This window comes from Macaca thibetana, chromosome 5 (assembly GCF_024542745.1).
Source record: "Macaca thibetana thibetana isolate TM-01 chromosome 5, ASM2454274v1, whole genome shotgun sequence".
NCBI lineage: Eukaryota > Metazoa > Chordata > Mammalia > Primates > Cercopithecidae > Macaca > Macaca thibetana.
Genome location: NC_065582.1, coordinates 136,699,942 through 136,719,051, shown reverse-complemented (window position 1 = coordinate 136,719,051; position 19,110 = coordinate 136,699,942). Strand labels below are relative to the sequence as shown.

Below are 19,110 nucleotides of genomic sequence, written 5' to 3'. Positions count from 1 at the left end.
AAAATGCTTCCGCACGCGGGGCCGGGGGAAATTTTAATTTTCAAACGAAAAGATATTTTCATTTGTATATGTATATATATGTATATAAAATGTTTGGTGGTGTGTGCTTTGCTAAATGTTCAAGGCCAGTTTTGTCTCTAGTAGTTCATTGGTGTTTTCTTGCATTTACACTCATTCCAGGACTCGGGTTTTGGTATTGCAGATGTTGCTGGACTTTAGTATTTTCCATCTTCTTGGAGCGCACTTAACTCCCAGGTACGTATTCTGCGACTGTATGGAGAGGTATAATGTTCTCTCTCACTGACTATCTCGCTGAGGGAGGTCCTGGACTTCGAGATATTTTTGGTGGTAGAACGGATGGAGCTGTCTACACTGGTCGCTTCCCCACTTGTTTGGTGTTGGCCTCCACTGAGAGCGCGCCAGACGCAAGATCCTATGGCGCTTTTCCACGCTGTCTGCTTCAATCCTTCCCAAATCTCCACCTTAAGCCCTGGGCAGCAGAAAATGAGGCAAAGGTGCAGTTCCCACTCTACAGCGTTTACAGGAAGCAAAGAAAGACAGACCGACACGTTCTCCCGGTCGCCCTGCTATCTTTCCTCAAGAGTAGGTTGGTTCAAGCTTAGTGACATTCTTCTTTCTTTCTTGTATTTCTACCCAGCAATCAGCTCAATCCTTTTATAACGTTTAGTTAAACCCATCTGTCCTGCGGGTTCAGTACAAACAGGCCCTATTCGTCGGGTGAAATGGAGTTATTAAAGAAGGCATCCAGACACTTCAAGCAACTGCATTTTAGAGAGATTTTTGGACTGAAACACACACATAATTCCCTTCATTCCTCTCCCCATCCCTCACCCCATCCCCTTTTTTTGCAGAATAGAAATTGACTTTCTGCGGCCACACTTGAGTATCCCGACATTTGACCTTACTGTATTTGGGGCAGAGGCGTTATCATCCCTCCCTTCAGAACGTTAGAACCTTTAGCTGAGAGTTCATTTGCATTCATTCCGTTAGTTACCTTGAATTTGGTGGCTGTTCTTTTAACTTAAAACAAGTATCAAAACGCAGTTGGCATTTCTGAGTCAAGGATTAGACTGTGGGTAGGGAGGTCAAGTGGACAGCACAGGCTAGTTAAGAGTGCCAGCAGGCTAAAAACAGTAACCAGAAAACAAACGCTGTTGTTTCCAGCCTCAAAGTCGAGGAGCACAGAACCTTCCTCACCGCTACCCTTTTAGCCCTTTTTGCAACCTCAGAATTTGCCAAACCGCTTTCATTTATTTTTCAATTAAAATGCAAATCATTTGCTTCCAAACAGAGTCCCCCATCCCCATTACATATACTGTGTAGAGATGCGCCGGGATCCTTGCGACCATGTGTTACACGTTCCGCTCCCGAGGGGTACTTAAAAAAGTCCCACTTTATTAGGTCGTGGGCGGGAAGGCATGCTGGTTTCCGAGGATCCCAACGAAAGAGCAAGTCCTGACTCTCAAAGGAATCTGAACGCAGTGCGTTAGACTGCCCCACCAGAAACAGGCCTCCCGCGACAGTGTTAGCTTCTCCAGGACTCGGGTCCCGAAACAGGTTTCAACCCCACAGTTAGAGCGGAGGGCAGGGCGATCTTCCCCTGGGAGTGATAGGGGACAGCCCAACCTCTCCGAGGACGCTCCGTCGTTCTCACCGCTCCCAGCTGTAGACACGCAGCAGATCCACTACAACCAGTACCTGGCAGGAGGCACCGGCCTATCTTCCAGCGCTGCCCAGCGTGCACATCTGCAATACACGCTGCCCCACGCGGGATCGAGCACCCAGGGCTCACCCCCTCACTACCAGGAATCAAGGTACAGGGATCCGGTTTTTTTTTTTATTGTAATAATTAAGAACAATGTTGCCATTTTAATTTGGCAATGCAAATGATACATAAAAGTGAACGATGGAGACATCCTTACACCAAGCGTTGCCACTATTTACTCAAGACAGTTCACCCGGAGTTGAATTGAGTTGAATCTCAGTCTCAATCTCTCCCCCTTGTCTCTCTTTGGCAACCGCGCCCCCAATAGTAGATACTAATATTCTCAGTAGGGAATTGTTCAACTCTCTTCCGACTCATAATATTTACATGAGATAAAAAGGGGATCACTCTTTAACATTGGAATATTTGGGAATGACTAACCTCTTTTCCTCCCAATTCCTACCTAGTCCTTCAGAATGCAGTGTCCTGGAGGATATGGGGAGGTCGCTGGAGGGCCAGGCGCAGAGTGGAGACTGAAGATTGGGTGCCACCGCCAGGGTGGAGCGTCCGAAGGCGAGAAAGGTTTCGTTTGTAACGAAGCCAGAGATATAGGCGCCCCAGTTTCAAGGCTAGGACCGGCTATGCCTGCCATCATCCTCCTGCAGCCTCCTGGCCGAGGTGGCAGGGCGCTGGGGTTTAGACCCAAGCACTGGATCCCCGCTGGGAAATGCAGATGGTCCGCACATCAGCTCTCTTCTGAAGCAAGAGTCTTGGCTTGACTCCTTAGCATTATTCATGCTGACGAAGGACTTCACCTTCCCCCAGGTCAGATTCTAAAGTCCATGAAATAATAGATTTAAACCAGTCGTGAAGTTAATGAAGAAAGATAAAGGAAGAGGAGGACCAAATAACATTGCTTCTATGTTAGAAGGAAATAAAACTGGCAAATATAACCCTTCCTTCCCCCAGTTTCAAACTCAAGCTCAAGCTGACCCTTAAAAACTAGTGCTTAGTAAGCGAAGGTTATCGAAGCGGAGTACGCCCTCCTGGCTTTTCGCGCTTGGACACAAATGAACGCTTTGACACCGATGGCTAAACTCCATCCGTCGGTGGTGCTGATCAAGTTTTATTCCTGAGCCATTTGTTGCGTTTATTTCTATTTTCTGCGCATTAAAATTGTAATTAATGATCTCATCCAAATTTGCTGTAGCAACCACCTTCCAATGGTGTATTACTTTAACATGCTGAATTTCCAAAATTGTCAAAGGGTTTTCCTTCTCCAGTCCGCGGTTCAACCCTGTCGGGAACGTAGAGACCAGTCAGAGATGGAAGAGATGAGAGAGTAAAGGAAACCACCCTTCAACTCCTAAACTCTAGATAGACATCCTACCACCACTGCCCAGGAGCTGGGACATCTCCATCTCCCGTAGCAACTCTAGAATTGAGAGTAGGGGCCAGAGTTTTGGAGAGGGTTTTCAAAAGCTTACAGTTCCCAGGACGTACCTAGCTACTTCTGTAACTAAAGTTTCCGCCTGAATTTTGATGATTCTACCCCCATGTAAACCCAAAAGAAATAACAACAACAATCAAAGGGAGAAAAGTTAAGGAAAAAAACTCCCTCACTGTTCTCAGGTCTAAACATCACCTGACAGATACATATTCCTATTAAACGGATTCAGTTTTCAGGGAATTGAGTAACCCATAAATGATAATGAACGCGGTGGGAAGCGATGGGAGGGGGGAACTCGGGAATGAGAAAAAATAAAGTGGAGGAGAAAGAACAGAAAAGGAAAGCAGGAGGTGGAAAGATGGAAGAGGACGATCCTTCGGCCTACAAGGGGATTAAGGACATCTATAGGCTTAAGGAGCAACAAATTAATTTACACAATTCTGGGAGAGCCCAGATGGCTTTTAATTAATCCCTTCAAAAGAAGGAGCCAGGCCAGGGCTGCGCCGGCTGCCTGCTCCATTAGCTCCATTTTACAAGGGACCAGACTTGGTTCGAGGTGAGGCGCCCTCCACAGCTAGTGGGGGAAGGGGATAGGATGACGCGAGCGGGCTAGTGGGGAAGCAAGGGAAGAATATGAACTGCTTTTCCATAAAAGGGCTGAGTTTTCATTATTCCTCTCTTTAAAAAGTAATACCCTCTTCGTCTCTGCTTCCCCCTCCCCTTTCTCATTTTATTTAACACAATTAATTGAGGCGGCCACTGGCCCCACCGCGGAACCGCACCACTCGCCAGCTCCCGCCCCTCCTGGCCCCGCCCACAAAAGAATGAAGTAGGGAGCGGGAGGGGACTAGGCGGGCGCGGCCCTAGGCCTCGCCCGCCTCAGCCAATCAGAGGGCGCGGCGCCCCTGAGTGGGCGTGCCCCAGGGGCGACGCGAGGGTCGAGGCGGCGCGCTATTGGACACGGTGGTTACGCCCCCGGTCTGCGCCCGGCTCCCCGGCCCCGGCCGCCTCGGAGTGACGTCCCTCAAAGTTCTCATTTTGGTCCCCCACTTACCCCTCCCTTTCGTCCCCCAGCTAAAGAGGGGTAGGGAGTGATGCAAATGTTTTATTACCTTTGAGAGCTTCATCCGAACTGTCAGGCCCAGAGGGAGAGAGGAAAGGAGAGAAAGAGCGGAGGAGCCGCGAAGAGGGTCAGTTTGGCCAGAGGACAGGACTTAGAAGAGCGAAGCCTGGGAAGCCGCGAAGAAAATGCCAGAGAGGAGAGTCAAAAGCGGAGAGTGAGAGGGAGAGAGAGGGCGCGGGGGTGGGGCGGGGGTCGCCAGGCCCGTTTACAGAGGTGGACTGACGAGCGGCGCCGAAACCCAGCCGTCAGACTTTTCACACTTAGTCTTTTGTTTTTCTGTGCTTTTTCCTCCCCCTTTTTCTTTTCAATATTGCAACACCAGTGCCCCGTGGCCCAGAGGGCAAGGCGGGTGGAGGTGAGGATCTGGGAGCCGCGGGGATCGGTGGCACTGCCCTTTCTGGCTCAGCAGCCTGGGGCAGCGCGGGCGGAGGAAGCCGGCCCAGAGGCTAGATCTCCCGCGGGCTGGATGCGCTTTCTCCCTGGGCACGGTGAGCGCCGAATGCGAATCAGCCGCCCGGCCGAAAGAGCAGCGCATCCCAGTAAGATCAGAGGAGCTCCACCGGCTGCACACGGCGTCCTTTGAACCTCCCCAAAGAAAGCAAGCCACCCCCACCCTCCAACTTCAAAGTGGAGATTAGGCAACTAACTTTGCTACAAACTCTCCGGAACCAGCCTGGGTTTTGTTTTGCTTATTTCTCGGGGGCAGAAGATGAGAAGTAGCGCACTTTGAACAACTAGGGAAAGTGAAGAAGAGAGAAGAGACGGGGATCGAATCTAGGACTCGCGGAACGAAAGGACTGCCTAGCCCGCCGGGACGCCTGCTTTTCTCGGCAAGCTGCAGCCTCCTGCGTGGAAGGTTTGGACATCTCTGCTGCGCAGCTAGAGGAGCAACTCCCGGCGGCGGCATTCTTGGCCCAGTTGGCAGCTCGCCTCCGGGCGCGCCGAGTGCCTCTCCGCTCGCGCCCTCGGCGCTTCCGGCTCCTCAGAGCCCCGCCGGGGGCACCAGCCATCGCCCTCGCTGCAAGGCTACGGGCTCCGGCCTGGCCGTGGGATGTTAGCGGTGGGGGCAATGGAGGGCACCCGGCAGAGCGCATTCCTGCTCAGCAGCCCGCCCCTGGCCGCCCTGCACAGCATGGCCGAGATGAAGACCCCGCTGTACCCTGCCGCTTATCCCCCGCTGCCTACCGGCCCCCCCTCTTCCTCGTCCTCGTCGTCGTCCTCCTCGTCGCCCTCCCCGCCTCTGGGAACCCACAACCCAGGCGGCCTGAAGCCCCCGGCCACGGGGGGGCTCTCATCCCTTGGCAGCCCCCCGCAGCAGCTCTCGGCCGCCACCCCACATGGTATCAACGACATCCTGAGCCGGCCCTCCATGCCGGTGGCTTCGGGGGCCGCCCTGCCCTCCGCCTCGCCCTCCGGTTCCTCCTCCTCCTCTTCCTCGTCCGCCTCTGCCTCCTCCGCCTCTGCCGCCGCCGCAGCTGCTGCCGCGGCCGCAGCCGCCGCCTCATCCCCGGCGGGGCTGCTGGCCGGACTGCCCCGCTTTAGCAGCCTGAGTCCGCCGCCGCCGCCGCCCGGGCTCTACTTCAGCCCCAGCGCCGCGGCGGTGGCCGCCGTGGGCCGGTACCCCAAGCCGCTGGCTGAGCTGCCCGGCCGGACGCCCATCTTCTGGCCCGGAGTGATGCAGAGCCCACCCTGGAGGGACGCACGCCTGGCCTGTACCCCTCGTGAGTACGACCACCCGCGCCCCGATGCCCGCCTGCCGTGCCTGTTCTGCCTACTCCCGGGTCGCGGCCCCTGGTGTGCATGCCGCTCGGTCCATCCTGTGGCCAGCCCCAGTAGTTTGGCAGCGCCGGAATCACACCAGTTAGGTTGGGCTAGGGCTTCCAGAAAGGGATTCTCGCTTTCCTGAGCTCGTGTGGCTGCATCCGAGCGCCTCCGTCTCTCTAAGTCTTGAGTACGCCTGAGCTGAGCTGGTGTGTGTGTGTTCGTGTGGACCACAACGCGGTGCGGGACGTGTGTCTTGTCCCAGCCCCTGGCTGTTCCTGAAACGGCCTGCAAGGACCGCAGGCCTGGCCTGGGTTAGAGAGATGGGAAGGAGAGGCCACTGCATCCCTGCTTTCCCGCCTCCTGCCTGCCGTCCAGGGCCCCATTCCGCCTTTGCCAGCCTAACCCGCTGCCTTTCTTCGAAGCAGTGAGGCCCGGCAGCGGTGAGCCCTCCACCGCCCGGGAAGTGCGTGTATTTGCATGCAAGTCTCCTCCGGAGGAGACCTCTTCGCCCTCGCCGCCCAAGTACACTCGGCCTGGGTGAGCCCACTGAAGACAGGCCAGCGTCCCCGGGGCAGGGCGAGGGCTTCCAGCCGCTCCCCAGCTCTGGGCCAGCGCTTTCCCACCTGCCTCCACTCCAGGGGCTGGCACACGTTGCGTCCAGGCACATTTGGGGACATCGTGGAGCTCAACACCTTAACACAAGAAAAAGCCAGGGGAAGAGCGAGGTGAAGGGACACGGCCTGGGGAAAATGTGCCATCCCGCAAAGACCTTGTTTGAGGCGTACTGAGTTGCCCCAAGATCGCGCTAGTCTTCAGGGCAGTCGGCCGCAGCGCTGCGGAGGTTTCCAGCCTTCCAGGTGTACTTCAGGGCCCAGCCTGGGGTTCTTTTCTCGCTCGGTTCTTCGCTTTTGAGCGAGTCTCCGAAGTTTCTTCCAAGTCTCCGGACCTCCTTAGTGCGGCTGAGCAGCGGTAACTGCTGGAAGTTGGGAAAGCCGAGTGGAGGTTCTCTTGGGAAGCCCGGGGACGGTGGCAACCGGGCCTGGCGGGGGTGCCAGGGAGACGCTATTGTATCGGTTTTGATGGCCGTATTAGGGGCCTCCAACAAAGGCTGTTCCTTTCCCCCCCTCCCCTCTCCCCCTCGGCTGCAGCGACGTTAGACTTGGGGGCGACTTAGCTCTCTTGTGTGCAAAAACAAGGACCCCTTTGTTGCCTGGACACAGGTTAAGGAAGCGTTGAAGGAAAAAAAAAATCTAGTTATCCTCATGCAAAGGCTCCAGGGCCGAACGAGCACCGACTGGATTAGGAGGCGAGAGTGGCCTTTTTCCGGCACAATTTAATAGGGCCTTGCGATTAGGCTCTGGCAAACTTTAGCAATAGGCTCCCTAGCTGTTTGACGTCGGTGTTGAGAAGAAGGTATTTACTGCTGCGCCAAACACTAGGCTTTTAAAAAACAGGTGGATGTAAAAAGGCAAAGGGAGACGCGCCGTTAGGCTGGAAGCGCCACTACACTTCTGGTGTACGCCACAGACTGAGCTTTCTTTTCCCACAAAACATTGTTTTTCGAGTTCGTTTTTTCCCCTAGTGCAGCCGCTTGTAACCGATTGTTTCCCCCGCTCTCTCGTTGTTTATTGGTTCTCACAGATCAAGGATCCATTTTGTTGGACAAAGACGGAAAGAGAAAACACACGAGACCCACTTTTTCCGGACAGCAGATCTTCGCCCTGGAGAAGACTTTCGAACAAACAAAATACTTGGCGGGGCCCGAGAGGGCTCGTTTGGCCTATTCGTTGGGGATGACGGAGAGTCAGGTCAAGGTGAGTGGACCTTGCACACCTAGAGGGATAGGTACCGCGCCTGTCGCGAGCGCGCGCGCGCGCACACATGGGCGCACACACACACACACACACACACCCCAAACTGACAAACAGTCGCCTGGGAGGTGCGAGTCGGAGGAGCCTGGGGAGCAGTTGAGAGTAGTGAAGGAGGGTGGGGACTACGCTGGGGTCTTGCAGGCGGGCAAACTCTTGATGAACAAAAGGAATCAAGCCCCCGCCTTTGAAATTAGGTTAATCTAGATAACAGCATGTGCTAGGGGACTCACCATTATTAGAGAATAAAAGCATTAATGAAATATCAGCCCAGCGAATAGATCAGGTCAGTCAGACAGCTTCTATATATCCTATCTGTAGAGATATCCAAGTTTTTGTTAGTCAATTCAGGCTCCACTAGTTATATAATTTCCTAATGTAGATCAGTATTACAGGGCTAGTCTATTAATTTGCAAGTAAAAATAAATAAATAAATCCACAGGATCTAACTACTTACCATAGATGAACCTGTTTTTTATCTTAGCTTAAGGCAATCGCTTTGGAATAGTAATTTTACAAATGAATTGACAAGATTATTACTAAATTATAGGCTTGAATTTGGTTTAAAATAAGTTTATCAACAGATTTAAGATTTGTACTATTCATGACAACAATTTATAATTAAAATATCACTTTCCTTATAATTGAGTTGTACAGTATATTTCCAGGGAAACAAATTTCAGAAATTTTTTCCTAAAAAATAAAGGGATTGAACAAGCTGGGTAAATTCAATCTGATGGTTTCCTGTATTTCCAATAGTCTCTTTTGTCCTTCTTTTTCAGTTTGTTATGTTTGTTTCTTTGGGGTGTGAGTCTGTTTTCATTAGTTCTATTGTTGCTCCTTAAATTAAGTAGGAATAACATTAGCCATGTCTGCTGGCTAGTGTATTTCCCCCTGGACAGCCATCATAAAATACATTTCAGGAGTGATTCTGTATGTGGCCATTAGGATACCATCACAGTTAAAATTATTTTTGCAGTAGGTTGGTACAGAGCCTACTGCGATAATCTGGAGGTCTTTCTTTTTCACCGTAAATATGTCTATATGGCTAGAAGTGAATTATTATAGCTGTATAAAGAAAATAAAGATCACTTTCTTAACAATTCTGATTCTCTAGATAAAATACATAATGGAAGACAGAATAAAGGGAGGATAATTCAGTATCTCTGGAAAATAGGTTGCTTCTTGCTGATGCTTTAGGTAAAATATATATCAAGCACCACGAATAAGCTTAAAAATATTTGTGTTAAATGTCTTGGGCAGGAACACAGTTAAAATAACACTTGAAAGAATAGACATGCCAATTGTGGACAATAATGTAATTGACAATATTTCACGTTTTAAAAATAACCAATGATAATTCTAGCCTCTGCTTTACTTTGGGCTTATGAAAAACATTAAAGGTGATTTGAAGTTTGTATTTGAAGTTTGTATTTTTTTTAAGTGCACCATACATTGAAAGTAAAAACAGGGAGGCTATTTTTTATCTACCATGTTTGTACACATTCAGATCAGAGATTAAGTGAAACAAACAAATGTTCAAAAGTGAAAAGGAGAACAGAAGTAATTGGAGCAAATGCTGTGCGTTCCCCCCACAATCTACATCGAAAAGCAAGTACATGTCAGGTTGTTCGAAATTTCTTAATTTAAGAAAGTAAATAAGGAATAAAATCACAGCCACTGTGGGGCAACTTTATGAAGGGGGAAAAGTTTTCAACTTCAAACTAGAAGGCAGGAAAGTAAACCCGCTTTTAGGGACACTCATTTTTAACTTTCCAAGTTTTGTTTTTACTTTTGAGAACTCGCTCGCTGACAACCTCAATAATCTTGTGTTACCATCGCTATGGCAACGGGGGTCAGTTTGTTGGTGCCAGTTACGGGGGAGTGGTGGGGGGGACGACTTGGGGCGAAGGAGACTGACGGCCGAGACAAGGGCGGGCTGCGAGAGTTGCAAGGGAGGGCAGCAGGCCTTCGGGGGGCCGCGGGAGGGCCATCGAGATGCAGGGGTGGTAGCACGGCCTGGCTCTGCTAGTTCAATTCCTCTCCCTTGTCTCCCCTCTCCTCCCTTTTCTCCGCCTTCAGGTCTGGTTCCAGAACCGCCGGACCAAGTGGAGGAAGAAGCACGCGGCCGAGATGGCCACGGCCAAGAAGAAGCAGGACTCGGAGACCGAGCGCCTCAAGGGGGCCTCGGAGAACGATGAAGAGGACGACGACTACAACAAGCCTCTGGATCCCAACTCGGACGACGAGAAGATCACGCAGCTGCTGAAGAAGCACAAGTCCAGCAGCGGCGGCGGCGGCCTCCTACTGCACGCGTCCGAGCCGGAGAGCTCATCCTGAACACCGCCGCCCGCCGCACCTTCCCGGCTCTGGCCTCCACTTCTGGGGCCGCGAGGGGCGCGGGAACCGCGCGCACGCCGCGCCTGGCCGCCCCTCTGGGCCCGGAGGACCCGGCCCTGCCTGAGGGGACCCTTTGCTATTTTTGAGATGTACATATCTATTTTTTTAACCTGGAAGTTGTGGGAGGGGATGTGGGGGAGAGAGACTCCGGGGTTGACAAGGCAAGGAAGAGCACCAAATGCACTGCGTAAATGACGCTACTGAAACCCGCAGCCGGGCCACGGTCCCAGTCCTATCCCCATCGGCGGGCAGCGGCCTCAGCGCCCGGGTCCCCCTGGCCCCCAGCTTTTGCCCCCGCGGGCGGCGGGGTAGGGGGCGCCGAGAGGTGCTGTGGAAGGGTTCACGCCCATCGCGCACGGGACCTCGGAGCCAAGCGGGCGGGCGCTGCCACCGATGGGAAGAGGGAGGTTTCTCCCCCCCACACACTGCTGTGCGACTAAAGTAACCTGTTGAAGGCTCTTTGTAAATAAATCGTGAGTTACACTGACTAGAAGTTACTTTATTGTGAATATTTAAAATGTAAAATGCTTTTTTGAATTTCGTATAAAAAGATGGACCTTCTTCCTTCTTCTCCTCCCCTTTGAAGAGCGACTCAAGCCACACCTTCCCTTTTATTTTGAACTTCATTTGAGAAGCGTAGAATAGAATGTCATCACCTTCTCCGTCCCCTCCTCTCGTTCCTCTTTCCCGTTTGGATTTGCAGAATCTCACCTTTCCCCTTCACCTCTTCTCTCCCTGCCCTGCCCTGCCCACCCCTTGGATCTGCCTGCGCGCCCGCATCCTCCGGACTTGAAGTGGAAGACGTGGGAACCAGGGAAGGCCTCTCACCTGCCTCCTTGTTCCTCTGAAATTGCACAGTCGTTTGTTGCTATTTATTAGTGATTTAAAGAAAGTATTGGGGAGGGAGGGGCTACAATAGCTTGTATTTAACTCCTTTCTGATAAAAATGCGTGTTAAAGTAGATGGTGGGAATTGTTACAACCGCTCTGGGTCTGAAACATAAAAATCCATTTAGTTGCTGTAATTGAATTTGAAGTGTTTTGTATCATAAGAATACTATAGAATATGTAAATTGTTTTCTTTTTTAAGCTAATAATGGTGATATATTAGCATCTTTAACATTTATTAATTTATATAAGGAATTCGGTTTGTAAAGAGAAGAAAATCCCCTTTGCAAGACCAGTTAAATGTAATGCACTTTCTGTTTCAAAGGATAAATCAAATTAAAAAAAAACAGTTTGAAGACGTCTGTTGCCTTGAATGAAAGGGTACAGATCATCTGATCTCATCAGAGATCTCAAATAATAAAAGTCAAGACCACAAAGAAATGGTATATCGGTTTCTTGGGTGAAATAGCTGTTACTTAATTTTTTTTTTCTTTGGATGAGTGATGTCACATTTCTCATTCTCCTGGATAGGAAAATAAAAGAAATGCAGTCCCACTCATGGCGATTCTTGAAGAGACTAGTCTAGCTAACTAGCTGCTTCTGATGTCTGTGTTGTCTAATTTCTTCGTGATCGCTTTTTCCTTTTCCAGGAAGTCCCTGGGGTTGGGGGGCAGTTGGGAAGAGCTCATTTCCATATATCCAAGATAGCTCCTCAGTCAGCCCCTATTCGATTAGCTTAGAGGAGGCAGCAGAGCTGGCTGGTTGAGTAGCACTGCTATTTGATGCTAATATTTCTCCTCCTGTAGCTGTAAGACTGCAGAAATTGTGGAAAGACAGAAGCCTTGATTTTACTAAACATTACTGTAGCAGGATGAATTTAAATAAAACTTCCTTTAACTGGTGTAAAAATCTTTTAGGGTTAAGAAAGCAATGTCATAGTTTCTCCAGCTGAATTTGAAAAAAAAATTGGAGGGGGGGGGAAGGCCTGGGCGGTATCACTGTTTTGGGATCTTTTTGTTTTTAGACACTTGGTTTCAGGCTCAGTGAAATATCATTAGCTCCTTAGTGTTTCAGGTTAATGAGCTTGTGTTCAAAGAGAAAAAAAATCAATAGAGTTCAGTAGATTCTTCAGGCTAAAGAAAGTATAGGTCTGTTTTGTTCCTTTGAAAGTAAAAAATAGTTGAAAACTAAAATTTTCACAAATTCCACAAAATGAAATTGCCTAAAGAGAAATTATTGTAGAATGCAATGCTAATAGCACGGTTTAACAGAAGGGCTGAAAATCTGTCCTCTTTTTTGTTTTTTCTAGTTTGTGAAGTTCTCAGGGAGTTTCAAACTCTTCTGAATTTCCATCTTCTTAGTATGACTAAGGGATGTGTCCTTCAGAGGAGCAGCTATTTTGAAGGAGGCTTTGCTGTGCTGGGATAATTTCTATTTTAGCTGTGAATAATACCTTCTTTCCTTTCTTTTTTCTTCTTTTGTTTTCCTTCCTTTTTTCTTTCCTCCCCTTATCCTTTCTTCCCTTCCCTTCCCCCCTCCTTCCTTCCTTCCCTCCTTCCTTCCTGCCTTCCTCTTCCTTTTTTCCTTTCTCTCTCCCTCTATATTTCTTTCCCTTTTTATAAAAAGACAGCGGTGGGTGGGTAGGGAGGACACATCACCTATTGTCCTGCAACTGTACTTTATCATTTAATTTTTGAAAATGAGAACATTTTTTCTACTTTATTTCTTTTAGCCTTTACTCACCCCTCTTCTGCCTTGAAAAGCCAAGTAACTTTTTATTTATTTATCTTTCTAAAAAAACACAAAAACTCACAATACAATTAGAATGTTATTTCCAGAATATAATAATAGTAGTAACAGTAGCAGTGGCAGTAATATAGTAGTACTAGTCACAGAAAACTTGGAACTAAGATTGAAGCTTTTTCTCAAAAAGTAAACGGGTTGATAGCGTTTATTCCAAGTTAGAGGTATGGGAAGAAAACTCTCACAAATCCCTTAGGAAGTGTTCCTCTGTGCTCTTCACCTTTCCATTCTGAGCATCTGAGAAGGGTGAAAGCTGATGCCTGGACTCCACTCCACAGGCAAATCTGCAGAGGGCGGACGGGTCTTTGCTCTTGCCACCCAGAGTACTGATGTGCTCTGAGGTGTGTGGGTGGCAGCCAGAGTTGTGCTCTGGGGCCAGGCTACACTGGCATTTGTTCCTCTTTTCTACTTGACTGCAGCAGTGGCTTGAGGTTTCCAGTTAATTTACTTCCACGCAGGACTCCAGCTAGCCCCCAGTTGCAACTGGCCCCGTAAAACTGGGAATGAGAGAGAAGGGGGCACCTTACCCCTAATTCTCTTATTCTTGGTTGGTTTGATTTATTTCCATTTATATGCAACAAGAACAGTTTTTCACAAAGGTTAGTGTGGCGGGGAAACTGAGGAGACACTCTACAGCTCAAGTAATGGAGAGTAAGAATCATTTTTCATTTTGGTTCAAAAATTTTATGGCATTAACAACCATAAAGCGTCTGATTAAGTCTGCCAACCAACCATTACAGCTAACGGGGTCATGCTTTAAAAATAAAAAAGTCACAGCACGTGGCCTGATGGACCACCGCATTTAAAAAGGCTTATGGAAAACAGACAAAAACAAGGGTGTGTGTGTGTGTGTGTGTGTGTGTGTGTGTGTGTGTGTGTGTTGAAAGAAAGGGTAAAACTGCTTTTTCATTTTTGTTGGTATGTGTTTCTTTTCCTAAAAAGGAAAAGGCAATGGAGCTGCGTGGGAGATAAAGAGTGGAAGAGAAGGGCCCTGGACCTGTGTCTCACATGTCCCAGCAGCATTCGCTGCTTCTACTCAATTCTCTTTCTGGGCCCCAAAGTCCAGGCTCAATTTTTCCACTTGATGAATAATTTTCTCTTTGGTTCACATTCAGGATTCTGTAACTTCAAGCTCCATACCTTTCTTCCCAGAAGTTGTGGTGTGTTGAGCGGCTTTCCAAGCTTGTGAGCAGTTTAATCCACTATTCCTTTCCCTGTTTCGGAGACAGTGGGAAGAGGGGGAACTGAAAACCACTGATTCTCTTCCAGAAATTTCCTCATTGCTCAGTGGGTAAGCAATTTGGACTGCAAACCGACTTTTCTTGGAAATGCTTTACTAGTTAACAGAGACCAGGGTGCATTTGCAGCCTTTTGGAGCCTAATATTGTGTATTAATAGATGAGTATGTTATTATACCAGCATCAACTTGCCCACACTGCCCTGTCCTTTAAGTTGATGATCAGCAGGGACACACACACACACACACACACACACACACACACACACACACACACGAGGTGAAATTCCACTAGGGAACTCCTAGCACTGAATAGTTTAAAGACACAGTGGCTCCTTTGTTAATCACTGACAATAGGATCTTGTAGTAACAACAAAGGTAAGTGGTAGATTTCTTCTGTAAACTCTATTTTTTGTTAATTCGAACAAGTTTCTCTGCACTAAATTTCTTCCTTCTTGCCATACACACAGATACATGCAAAAAGTGGTCTTTCCTCCTCTTGTGACTTTTTTTTTTTTTTTTACAGTTATTCAGGGCAATTATTTTATTCCTTTTTTTTCTTTTGACAGGAAAGTGTGCATTTTTTTCTTCTATAGCATTTAGACTGTGAGTTTCAGGGAGAAGCATATTCTCCCTAATGTAGCCCCTTTTAAGATCTGTAGAAAACACAGCACTATAACCCTCTCTCCCAGCCTATTAATGGAAAGTTTGAATGGGGAGTAATGATGGTTTGAGCAGGATGACTAAGGAATAGGATATTTTCCTGAAATTGAGCCTTCAGTGTTCCAGAGATTGGCTTAGAGTTGTTCCACAAACTGAAAGTTTATCTGAGAGTGGATTCACTCTCTAGTCTTCCCCTTTGATCCAACATTGGTCACCCAAAGATGAAAAGTTTAGATGTGCATCATTTGTTCTGATGCTCCAAAGCAGCCACTTCTATTGACTAACATACTTGAAGACTTTAAAGAGTAGAGCATAATGTCTGTGTGGTGTTTGCTATCTACTGGTGGGTGACCAGAATTCTGAAGTAGAAGTTTCATTCAGAGTTTCTATTTTAGTATACTTTGAATAAGGGCTAGTTTGGTTGAAGATATGTTTGAAAATGGATTGCTTCCTCATTGTCAGGAAAGAGTTTTCACTATGTAATTTAAATAAGTGCAAATTATTTTTTCAGAGGGGCCTTACCACCCTTCTGGTAAAACATTTTGCCTATGTCTACCTCAGGAAAGCCAAAAGAAATTATGAGGCATAATTATCCTATGTATTTACTTATTATAAGGGACAGATATATCAAAATCAGGAAGTAAGCTGGTCTATAAATTTCTTTTATCTCTGTAACATATAATTTTATTTTTGGGGGGTTGAGTGGATACATTATGAAAACACTGTCCATCATCAATAAATTGTTTGGGACAAATCTATGTGCATAGACCACAGAAAGTTAAGATTGCTGAAAATCCATTGACTTAGTTATTACCACATGGTCTAATCATCTTCAAACAAAGACATTCAACAAATTTTCATGTCTTTAATCTGAACTCCATACAGGAGTCCACGGTTTATAGTAATTTATCTATTTATAATTTGCCAGCTTTGGCCCTTGCATTTTATGCTGTGGCTCAGCTCTTGAAAATAATTTTGGAAATTTTTTCCTTTTACCCTAGATTTTTCTTCCTTGTCTGTACTCTTTACTTGGTCTGCAAGGATTTGTCAGTTTTTATTCTCAAAACCAAATGGTCTCAAGTGAATGAGAGTGTATAAGGAATCTTTCATCCTTGCCACAAGATCACAATGATCAAGAGATCATATAGTGATTGAGAGCAGGTCTCCACAGGTAGATTAGGGATGATAATTGCACCTACTTCATAGAATTATTGGAGAATGAAATGAATTAATATATATGAACAGTACCTGGCTCCTAGTAAGCTATGAAAGTTGTAGCCATCATTGTTGTCATTACCATCACCATCATACCAGCAGCAACAGCAGCAGTAGAAGCACCATCAAGAAAGGCCCCATCTCAGATTGCCTTTAACTCTAGCCCTGCTATCTTGTGCAACCAAGGAAAGATTATGAAAAGTGAAAGTGGAAAGAGAAGTTATGACAGCAAAGGAGGTTTTCTTCTATGTGAACCTTAAAGCCTGACTACCTGAAGTGGTTTTTGAATATTTTAAAAATTATTTTTATTTCTTCCTTTAAAAGATGGATCCTAATTCCTGTGTTCCTGGGTATAGGTTAAATTCAGGGTCTTGCTTCTGGTGAATACAGTGTAGGTTACTCTCCTTGTTCTTTCTCTTGGATCACTTGATCTGGAGGAAGCCAGCTACATTATTGCCCCCATATAGAGGTTCATGTGGTAAGGAACTGAGGCATCTGAAAAATCAGTCCCAACTTGTAAGAAGTGTAGGTGAAACCTGGAAGCAGATCCTGCAGTCCCAGGCAAGCCTTTACAGGATGGCAGCTCCAGGTCAACATCTTGACTGCAGGCTTATGCTAGGCCCTGAGGCAGAATCGCCCAGCTGAACCCACCAGGATTCCTGACCCTTAGAAACTGTGTCAGATCATGTTTATTGTTTTAAGCCATTAAATTTTGGGACAATTTGTTACATAGCACAGATAATCAATACCATATCTAATAGACCTATCTTTGTTCTCTGGATAAACAGTAGTCTATTGAAAGTAAAGATTCTTGAAGAAGGCATCTTTCATGATTACTTAAAGTCATTTGAAAATGCCACCAGACTGACACTATGTGGTATGAAAGGAAGCACCACCGTTAACTTCATTAGGGAGAGAAGACTTGAGCCCTAGTGCTGGTTTCTATTTTTTGCCAGTAACTTGATCCCAGACATTTCTTCCTCTATACAATTATGTCGATTAAACTTTCACAAAGTTGTTGTGAAACTCAAAAGCAAAAAGTCTTTATAAAGTGACATACAAATGTAAGAGCTGATGATTATATCCTGTAATATTGCTGTGTAGTTTGGCTAAATATGTCATAACTGGTGCTTCCCATGAAGAAATCTCAGACATGGACAGAATCTGGATCTGATTCACAAGCCAGTACTACTTATCTTCTCTCCACAAGACGCGGCCAGAGACACACTTCCAACATTATTCTGCCTGCTTGGATGATGGGAAATATAAAAAACAAACAAACAAACAACAAACAAATAAAAAACCCAGAAACAAACAAAAACCTCAGGGAAAGAAAAGAGACACAAAGAAAAGAAGGGACACCGAATTTCAAGTTAGGACTGAGCATTTGGAATTTGCCCCTTTTACCTTTCCTTTGAAAACTAGGGATATGACTTTCTTTTGAGAGAATCAAGGTTGCAAGAAGGCAGGAGATGGGGGAGTGGGTGAGAGGTGCTAAAGCTGCAGTTGATTTCCTGGAGCATAAGAAAGGGAGGGAGGTAGCAAGCCCTTAAAAGAATAGAGCAAGACCCCTAAGAGTCAGGGGAACCAGCTCTTGATTAAGAGGGAAAGCTCCCGTAGACCTTGCTTTTTGCAGTGTGAATTTGGGCCTTACTTGCCAACTGAAGTTGATGGGCAGAAGGTTCTTCCTCTTTGACCATCTACTCCACTTTTGCACACCTCTCCCAACACTACCAGAAGCAGAGTGAAGCCAGGGGACCAGGGAAACAGTACAAACAGCAAATACAGTTGAAAACTTGGGCTTCAGTACCTCTGATATAAAAAGCAATCTCACTGCCTGTCTAGGTCTTCTTGATAAACAGAATTCAAAGAGAAAAAAGGGACTGCAAAGGCCAATATGAAATCAGCACGTTGTCATTAACTTCCATTAGACAGAAAGTAAGGGACAAATGGATGAATCCAAGAGCCCTTGCTGTCAGCACACTTAAGGTGACTGTGTCAGCCAGGGACCCATGCTCTACCTGCAAGGGCCATGATGGTTTCCAAGTGAATAGTATCTATCTATCTATCTATCTATCTATCTATCTATCTATCTATCTGTCAATCATCTGTAGTATAGTGCTGTGTTGTTTTGCCCAGGAGAAGAAAGTGCCTCAGAGAGACTTGATAGGCCAAAGTGGGTGACAATTTGGACAGAGCTATGGCAGTACTACCTCTTGGAAAACTTTTAGACCTGGAATAGTCAGACTTTGAGGGCATAAGGTCACATACTGCTTGTTTCCTGTTGTATCCTCGGGACATTGTGCATGCTCAGGTACACACACACACACACACACACACACACACCCCATAAGAAGTGATAGGAAACTTTGTATTCTCTTGATGGTTTTAAAGAAAATGATAGACCTTTAATGCAACTCTCTCCCTTATTTTACTCCGGAGAGAAATGATCTTCAGGCCATCAGGAGTCTCTCCTTTGTCGTCGTCGTAGTCTTCTTTTTTGCCTAGGCTGGAGTGCAGTGGCACGATCTCCGCTCAATGCAACCTCCACTGCCCAGGTTCAAGCGATTCTCCTGCCTCAGCCTCCTGAGTAGCTGGGATTACAGGCATGCACCACCACGCCTGGCTAATTTTATATTTTTAGTAGAGATGGGGTTTCTCCATGTTGGTCAGGCTGGTCTTAAACTCCTGACCTTAGGTGATCCGCCTGTCTCGGCCTCCCAAAGTGCTGGGTTGACAGGCGTGAGCCACTGCACCCTTCTACATCTGATTATCATGTAATAGTTTGACAAACTGCTAGAAAAAGAAGCATGCACAGCTTAAGGAGCAAATGGATGAATTTCATGTCTCTCACAGACTCCATCAGAGGAGCTGCAATACCAAACTTAGATTTCCAACAGTAGTTTCTTTGAGACAAAAATTTGGGATAAATAAATACAACTAACTCCTAAATGTTTTAACTGGAGTTTCCTAG

The 19,110-nt window shown here is 47.0% G+C and overlaps 2 protein-coding genes across 2 annotated transcripts in view; one reads left to right on the top strand and one right to left on the bottom strand.

The window, feature by feature from the left end:
• OCIAD2 (OCIA domain containing 2) overlaps positions 1 to 19,110 on the bottom strand; it is a 1,147,735-nt gene that overhangs the window by 851,269 nt on the left and 277,356 nt on the right. The window lies entirely within an intron of this gene.
• Positions 4,284 to 11,576, top strand: NKX6-1 (NK6 homeobox 1). Its single transcript, XM_050790166.1, has 3 exons — positions 4,284 to 6,020; positions 7,705 to 7,877; positions 10,014 to 11,576. Exons 1-3 carry the CDS (start codon positions 5,351 to 5,353, stop codon positions 10,269 to 10,271), a joined length of 1,101 nt encoding a protein of 366 aa, XP_050646123.1. The 5' UTR covers positions 4,284 to 5,350; the 3' UTR covers positions 10,272 to 11,576.

Coding starts and splice junctions, on each gene's coding strand:
- NKX6-1 (XM_050790166.1), top strand. CDS start 5,351: ATGTTAGCGGTGGGGGCAATGGAGGGCACCCGGCAGAGCGCATTCCTG. Junction 6,021..7,704: donor ACGCCTGGCCTGTACCCCTC/GTGAGTACGACC, acceptor TGGTTCTCACAG/ATCAAGGATCCATTTTGTTG. Junction 7,878..10,013: donor TGACGGAGAGTCAGGTCAAG/GTGAGTGGACCT, acceptor CTCCGCCTTCAG/GTCTGGTTCCAGAACCGCCG.